Below are 8,358 nucleotides of genomic sequence, written 5' to 3'. Positions count from 1 at the left end.
GCCTGGCCAGTCTTTTGTAATGATAAATGCTTAGTTCCTGGGCCAGGTCACAGGCTCACACCCTATTCATATCTTAAATGTGCCCTTAAGACAGGATTTGTGAGGAAAGAGACAATGGGGAGGTTTCCCACTTTGACCTTGCAGAGAAAACATTTGCTCAGTTTAGGAATCAAAATGGTTCCAGGTCGGTCTTCCTGTGCTGATCTATGTATGTGCTTGGTTGGTACACTTATGAACATTTAACATATAACTAAGACCTCAAAATTCCTATCACAGTAGCTTGGGGGGAGGCTGTGGGTCTGTGGCCCCGGGCGCATTTTTTTTGAGGGGGCGCGACCAGGCACCCTGCACAACAGGCTCCCTCATTGGAGCCTGGCTCCAGCGCATGAGGGAGCTGTGGAGGCAGCTTTCTGGTGCAGCAGTCCAATGCTGGCAGCTGCAGCTACACTCCGGGGCAGAGAGAGGAGAGTTGGTGGCAACTTGGGATGGAAAAGTTTGTTTACTGAGCAGGGCTGAGTCATGGAGTGTTGGGTTTTTCCCCCCTTCCAGTAAACTGTTACCTAGCAACAGCTCCTGATTGGCCAGTTCCATGGGAGGCAGTTGGAGTGGAGTGAGAAAAGGTGTGAGGTGGATTCTGTCAGGAGAGTTCATTCTGACAGGGGGTAGAGCTGAGGAGAGCCGAGAACTGACAGTATATGCTCTCAGGTTCTGAATCGCAGAACACTGTTAAAATAGAAAAGACACCGTCCCACATGGAAAAAGGGTCCTTGGAGGGAATACTCTGACAAAAGAGCCCGAAATTAACAGGCCTGTGGCAAAGTACTGTTACATTGCAACAAGAATAAGACGAGCAATGATGTCAGCAACGGAGTTCAAATTGTAAATATCGAAGGAACGATAATAAACAGTAGTGACATTTGAATTTAATTCTTAAAACCTTAAAAGACGAAACCTGGTCATAAATATAAGCACCAATTCTGTGAATTGGCCATATTTCCACTGTTATTTGTAGCACATTACTACTTATAATGTCATATTTTTATATATTGCTTTCTGGTCATTGACCGTATTAAAGATATTTGAAGATTTGGAATACTCTGACAGGAAAGGGCAGTCGTGATTCTGAGGCAAAGGAGGATTTGGGGGTCTGTAAGGAAACAGTCCAGTTAAAATCCTAAATTCCTGAAGTATGTGTGGAGAAGTCGGATTTATGGAAGATGTGTAAAAGAAAGTAACCTGAACAGCATTCAGCTTAAAACTTGAAACCGTACTCATTTTAATAAAAAGCAACAGCACTGTTTGTTACATTTCAGTGGAAGAAGAACCAAAACTCCTAGTTTACATCTGTTATAATACAGTTTGTTTGCAACCTGTTTTCCCAAAAGGAAAACCCACTGTCACTCATGATTCATTCTCCGTTGGGGATTTATCCTGTGGGAAAGCAAAACAGAGGGCTGCCCCAGCGGCGCCAGGGAAAGTGCTGTCGCCATGCGAGAATACTGCCAAGGCAATTTTCTCATGTCTGGCTGCAGCATACCCTCTGCCGTGTGGATCTTTTGGCGGCTCAAAAGCCACAAGTGTCAAGCAAAACACTCTCTACACTTCATGCATTTATAGGGTTTCCTCTCTTGCGTGAAGCCTCTGATGTTTGAGGAGGTGTGTTTGTTGGGAGAAACGCTTCCTGCACTTCCCACAACGATAGGGCTTCTCCCCTGTGTGGATTCTCTCATGTGCTATAATGTGCGACTGCTGGCGAAAACGTTTTCCGCACTCAGAACATCCATACGGTTTCTCCCCTGTGTGGATTCTCTCATGTGCTATAATGTGCGACTGCTGGCGAAAACATTTCCCACACTCTGAGCACTGATAGGGCTTCTTTCCAGTGAGAACTCGCCAGTGGCTCAGGGAGACCTCTCTCCTTTGTGGTTTACATGTTCGCTCAGAAACTGTGGTTTTTTGACAGAACATGTTTGATGCTCTAAGCAACCGTGAGGTTTTTTCTCCAGTGTGGCATTTCTGCTGTTCGATAAGGCAGATCTGAGGAAGATTTTTCCCATACACAGGGCACAACGGCCGTCTCTCAGCATCACCTGCAAGGATAAACAACCATTCACTTCTGAACTTGAGAAGGAAAGAAAGGAAGGTAGTAAAATAATAAAGGAAGGAAACAATACATGAAGATGTGCAAGAAACTGAAATTGGTTGGTAGGGTGTGTGTAAACAATGATTTATCATCTGTCGTTGATAAACAGCCTCGGTCCAGTATACCTGAAGGAGCGTCTTCACCCCCATCATTCTACCCGGACACTGAGGTCCAGTGCTGAGGGCCTTCTGGCGGTTCCCTCACTGCGAGAAGCCAAGTTACAGGGAACCAGGCAGAGGGCCTTCTCAGTAGTGGCGCCCGCCCTGTGGAACGCCCTCCCACCAGGTGTCAAAAGAGAACAACAACTACCAGACTTTTAGAAGTCATCTGAAGGCAGCCCTGTTTAGGGAAGCTTTTAATGTTTGATGCATTACTGTATTTTAATATTTTGTTGGAAGCTGCCCAGAGTGGCTGGGGAAGCCCAACCAAATGGGTAGGGTATATTATTATTATTATTTCGTTCTGCTCAATTATTTTTACTTCACCCTACACATATGTGGGTCATTCAGCGCCTTTCTGTGAACTACAGGAACCAGCAGTCCCATGTAATTTATCTGTTACTGGACGCCATCTGAACTGACTACAGGCTGAGAACGAAATGTTTTAATATTCCTCCATAAATAAACTTCTTGCACATAGAAAAGTAATGTGTCAGGGGGAAAACTTCACTCCCTCCGTTCTTTTTTAAAAGCAAGCATTAAGACATCAGACCATAGAATCATAGAACTGTACAGTTGGAAGGGACCCCAAAAGTCTTCTAATCCAACCATCTGCAATGCAGGAGCTGGATAGTGTATGGTGCTGATAACGCTAAGGTTGCAGGTTTGATCACTGTAAGGGTCAGCTGCAAATTCCTGCATTGCAGGGGGTTGGACTAGATGATCCTTAGGGTCCCTTCCAACTCTGTGATTTTATGAGAAAGCTAAAGAATCTCTGACAGATGGCCATCCAACCTTAGGGTTTTTGCCTCTCACTAACCAAGACAAATATTCCTAAACGGGAGCCAGGATAAAATAGTTGATAAAAAAAAAGTAACACAGTGGAACCTTGGTTCTCGAACTTAATTCGTTCTGGAAGTCCATTCAACTCGCGAAACCATTCAAAAACCAAGGCGTGGCTTCCAATTGGCTGCAGGAGCTTCTTGCACTCAAGCGGAAGCCATGTCAGATACACTGAAACAGAAGTTACCAGACCCTTCTATATAGTGAGAAGGTGGGGAGGGGTATTACTCAGAAGGGTGGTGGGAATGGGTGATTGGCAGATAGCTGTGATGAGCCTGTTGACGACTCTTAACGACTGCAATAGGTCTTACAGGGGTATTCTGAGTAATACCCCTCCCCACCTTCTCACTATATAGAAGGGTCTGGTAACTTCTGTTTCAGTGTATCTGAAGAAGTGTGCATGCACACGAAAGCTCATACCAAGAACTAACTTAGTTGGTCTTTAAGGTGCTACTGGAAGGAATTTTTTTTGTTTTGACTATGGCAGACCAACACGGCTACCTATCTGTAACTGGAGCCATGTCAGATGTTCGACTTCCGAAAAACGTTCAAAAACCGGAACACTTCCAGGTTTTTGGCGTTTGGGAGCTGATTTGTTCGGCAACTAAGCCGTTCAGGAACCAAGGTATGACTGTATAGTGATTCTTATAACATGGCAAGGGACAATGTCAACTGGAAACTGTGAACTGTGAAGTGGTCCACAGCTTAGGGGAGGTACAGTGGCTGTTACGGAGGTGTTGACAGTTCTCTTCTTCAGTGTGGAATAAACTTTGTAGATAAGCAAAGCTGAGGTGGCAAAAGGAATTAAAAGACTTCTACCATAGGGATGCAATGTCTTCTGGGTGATTATAACTCTCTCTTGGAACAAAATGGCTCATATATAAGAGCCAATTCTCAAGAGGCAATTAAGAGTTCCTGGTAATCCCTAAATGGTTGTGTGTGTGTGTGTGTGTGTGTGTTTTTCCACCAGCTTCCCCTAACTTCTCACCTGACTCGGTGTCCGACATCCCTGATGCATCCAAGACTTGAGTACCCGGCACCCAGGGCTGTTCTCCCTGTTCCAGCTGGGAGATGAGAGGTGGCTTAGCCAGTAAAAATCCTTGCCAAGAAGGAACAAAAGAGTGAGTAGTTTGGTGGAAACTTCCTAAATTCGGGGATGGGGAACCTGTGCAGATGTTGTGGCATTCCAACTCTCATCAACCCCGGCCAACATGGCCAATGGCCAGAGATTTTGGGGAGTTGTAGACCAACAACACATGGAAAGCTGCAGATTCCTGGTTCCTGCTATCATTGAAGGGAGAGAACAGAAGACAAGACAGCTCCTTTCAAAAAGCTGCAGATGTCTGCTAGCTCCATCTGGTACGCTGGCTGAGACCCTACCTGCCTGCAGACTGTCTCACCAGAGTGGCGCATGCTCTGGTAATCTCCTGCATGGACTACTGCAATGCGCTCTACGTGGGGCTACCTTTGAAGGTGACCCAGAAACTACAACTAGACTGGTGACTGGGAGTGGCTGCTGGGACCATATAACACTGGTCCTAAAGGATCTACCTTGGCTCCCAGTACATTTCTGAGCGCAATTCAAAGTGCTGATCTTTAAAGCCCTAAATGGCCTCAGCTCTGTATACAGTGGTACCTCGCAAGACGAAATTAATTCGTTCTGCGAGTTTTTTCGTTCTACGAGTTTTTTCGTTCTACGAGTTTTTCCGTCTTGCGAAGCACGGATTCCCTGGGTATTAACGGTTTTAAGAAAAAGGAAACAAACTCGCAAGACGTTTTCGTCTTGCGAAGCAAGCCCATAGGGAAATTCGTCTTGCGAAGCAACTCAAAAAACGAAAAACTCTTTCGTCTTGCAAGTTTTTCGTCTTACGAGGCATTCGTCTTGCGAGGTACTACTGTATCTGAATGAGTGTCTCTACCCGCATTGTTCAGCCTGAGGTCCAGCTCTGAGGGCCTTCTGCCGGTTCCCTCACTGCGAGAATTTCTTATACTGATTCCCGTTTTTTTGTTAATTTGTAAACTAATTAGAGATTCCTCTCGAAATAAGAAGCGGTGCACAAAATAAATAAATCACCACACTGATGTTTAACTACCACAACAGCTGTGCTACCCCAGGAGAGCTAGATTTCACTATTACAGACCACCCATGACCATTGCCTGTAGATCTCAGCACAGAAACCAAAGAGGCTGCTGACGGAAGCATAAAGCAACACATTTCCATGCTACCTGTCTCCAAGTGCTCTCTACATTCTGGAGTAAGAAAGCAAATGGAAGTCTGACCAACTGAAATAAACTCAACTCTCCTGAAAATGTAAAGGATTGGTGGGAGAGAAGAGATGCCGTTGACAAATGCACAGGTTCCTTGCAAATCATCCAGCCTCCACCAGAAGAGGAATCAAAATGCTTACCTAACGAGGCCAAGTTCTCGTAATTCTCCATCATGACTTCAGCATACAAGGCTTTCTGATACGGATCCAGCAGATCTCCTTGTCCCTCGGTGAAATACACGGCCACATCCTCAAAAGTTACTGGACTCTACAGGAAGAAAAAGGCCTCGGTTGTTCTCTTCTTTTGGCTGGGACTTAGCCAAAGTGATGCCTAAAATTCAGAGATGGTGGCAACCTGGGAGGGTTGCATGCTCTGGTAATCTCCTGCTTGGACTACTGCAACGCGCCAGAGTGCTGTTCAAGGATGGGCAATGTATCATGATAATGAATGGCGTAAAGGTAAAGGGACCCCTGACCATTAGGTCCAGTCGCGGACGACTCTGGGTTTGTGGCGCTCATCTTGCTTTATTGGCCGAGGGAGCCGGCGTACAGCTTCCGAGTCATGTGGCCAGCATGACTAAGCCACTTCTGGAGAACCAGAGCAGCGCACGGAAACGCCGGAGCGGTACCTATTTATCTACTTGCACTGGTGTGCTTTCGAACTGCTAGGTTGGCAGGGGCAGGGACCGAGCAACGGGAGCTCACCCCGTCATGGGGATTCGAACCACCAAACTTCTGATCGGCAAATCAATGATAATGAATGGCATAGATGTGACCAAAATATGGGAGCCCCTGTGTGTGAGAGAGAGAGCGCGAGTGAGTACGGGGGGGGGGGGTTCCAATTCCTTTTCAAATGCCCAAGTAAACTATGGTTTGCTTCTTTCCTCTTGCTCCACCTTGGCCAGCTTGGTTCTTTCCTGATGCTTTGGACTACAACTCCCATCAGCCCCTGCTCCCCACATAATACACTACAGTGGTACCTCGGGTTAAGAACTTAATTCGTTCTGGAGGTCCGTTCTTAACCTGAAACTGTTCTTAACCTGAGGTACCACTTTAGCTAATGGGGCCTCCCGCTGCTGCCGCGCTGCGATTTCTGTTCTCATCCTGAAGCAAAGTCCTTAACTCAAGGTACTATTTCTGGGTTAGCGGAGTCTGTAACCTGAAGCGCCTGTAACCTGAAGCGCCTGTAACCCGAGGTACCACTGCAGAGGCTTGGTGGCACATTGGAAACAGTCTTACACATGTCGGAATAGTTGTCCTTCCAACCCCAGAATTATCCATTCTGACTAGCAGAGGAGATACCACCTACCCAATCCTTCACTAGAAATGCTAAGGGTTCAACATTGGGACATCCAAACGTCCAGCATGCAAAGCTGCAATTATTATTATTCTCTACCAATCTGACTGGGTTGCCCCAGCTGGAACCACTGGCAATGCTGTTGCTATTAACTGTTATTATTATATTTATCACCGTTGCTAAAGTCTATGCACCACCCTTTGTCTAAAGAACACAAAAGAAACCAAGTGGGTCTCCGCTGCGGCATCTTAAGAGGCCACCATTTGAATTGCGCGCCATCCCGCCTCGTTTAATAAATGGCTGAGCAGGAGGGAGACGAGTTACTGGGAATCGCCCGCGCACGTAACACGCGCACACGTTCAGACGAACACCCGGGCCTTTTGAGGTCGTGGGAACTGCGCGCAGCAGCGGGCCTCTTCCTCCCGAACCCGCTCGAGCTCTGCCCAACTCGGGCCGGCGCAGCCGAGGAGAAACGCGCCCCTAAATTCCTGCAGAAACCGAAACACTCTCCCCACCGCGCCTCCCATTTCCCCGCCGCCACTGATCTGCATCTGCACCACCCGAAGAATCATTCAGACGTTCCCTCGAAGCTGCACACCCCGCTGCTTCTATCCCGGGATCTCAGCCCTTCGGCTTGGTTCCACCAACCTGCAGAGGTTTAGACCACTAGTCCCTTAGCCTAGAGATTTGCATTTCCTGGAGAAGTTCTTTCGGCGTCGTTTGCGTCCGTCCGCCCCCCACAATACCACTTCCTACCGGTCGTGGGAAATGCAGGAATCCTCATTTTGGGTCCTCTTTTTTACGCGCGCGCATTCACACGCAGCCTGAATTTGAAAGACCACATCGAATCAGATTTGGAAGGGGTCCTGAGCATCATCTACTAGTCCAAGCCCCTGCAATGCAGGAATATGCTGCTTTCCCACGTGGGGATCGAACCTGCGACCTTGGTAGAATCAGCACCATGCTCTTAACCATATTCTGCTCCCAAAGATCTACCTGTGCATAAAAAGGAGAAGCTTTTGGATTTCTTAAATTCGCCCTAGGGGCACTTTCCACCATAGGAGGGGGGAAAAGGTTGTCCAGCTTTGTTTTCTCCATATTGGAGGCGAGGGGGGGAGAGAGGGGGGCCATGAAACTAGGCAAAATATTCACACCAATCCTGCAGGGTAGACCACTGCCATTATCTCCATATGGCCTGCTGAGTTTCCCTGCTATGCTGTGAAACTGAAAGAACTGAAGGAAGAAGACTGAAAGAATTTAAAATAATTAAACAACTGAATAGTTAAATTACAAGTTTGGAGCATCGGAAAATGTTGATGAGAATGTGATGGAACAAGGCCAGCAAGAAACTGAGTACCCTTCTAGAGGCGAGCCGGGAAATTTCAAAGGAAAGACATCAGCCTGGGTTTGTTTGGTTTAAGAGGAGGGCAACCAAAGATTGAACTGTTAAAAAGATTTTCTAGGAAATACAGTCTGCCTCCCCGCTGCTATTATGGGCTGGCTGTTAAGGTGCCTGGGAAAATAAAGAGCCAGAGGGTCAACTTTGGAATTCCTATTTTAGAATGAACAGAGGTATTTGGACTGGAAAGAATCTTTGACAGGGTGGAGTGTGCAGATAAGAAAAGGAAAAACATCTAGTAAAAGTGTACT

At 46.8% G+C, this 8,358-nt stretch overlaps 1 protein-coding gene across 1 annotated transcript; it reads right to left on the bottom strand.

Annotated features, from left to right (window-relative positions):
- Positions 1 to 1,492: 1,492 nt before the first annotated feature.
- LOC310838014 (zinc finger protein 82 homolog) lies at positions 1,493 to 7,613 on the bottom strand. Its single transcript, XM_083725336.1, has 4 exons — positions 7,357 to 7,613; positions 5,553 to 5,679; positions 4,133 to 4,243; positions 1,493 to 2,090 (listed from the first exon to the last, which is right to left on the bottom strand). The coding sequence occupies exons 2-4, from the start codon at positions 5,584 to 5,586 to the stop codon at positions 1,612 to 1,614; spliced, it is 624 nt and encodes a 207-aa protein (XP_083581462.1). The 5' UTR covers positions 5,587 to 5,679; positions 7,357 to 7,613; the 3' UTR covers positions 1,493 to 1,611.
- Positions 7,614 to 8,358: the final 745 nt, after the last annotated feature.

The sequence above is a fragment of the Podarcis gaigeae genome (assembly GCF_964106915.1).
Source record: "Podarcis gaigeae genome assembly, chromosome: 2".
Taxonomy (NCBI): domain Eukaryota; kingdom Metazoa; phylum Chordata; class Lepidosauria; order Squamata; family Lacertidae; genus Podarcis; species Podarcis gaigeae.
Note: the sequence above shows the minus strand (reverse complement) of the source record. Positions and strands in the feature narration are given on the sequence as shown.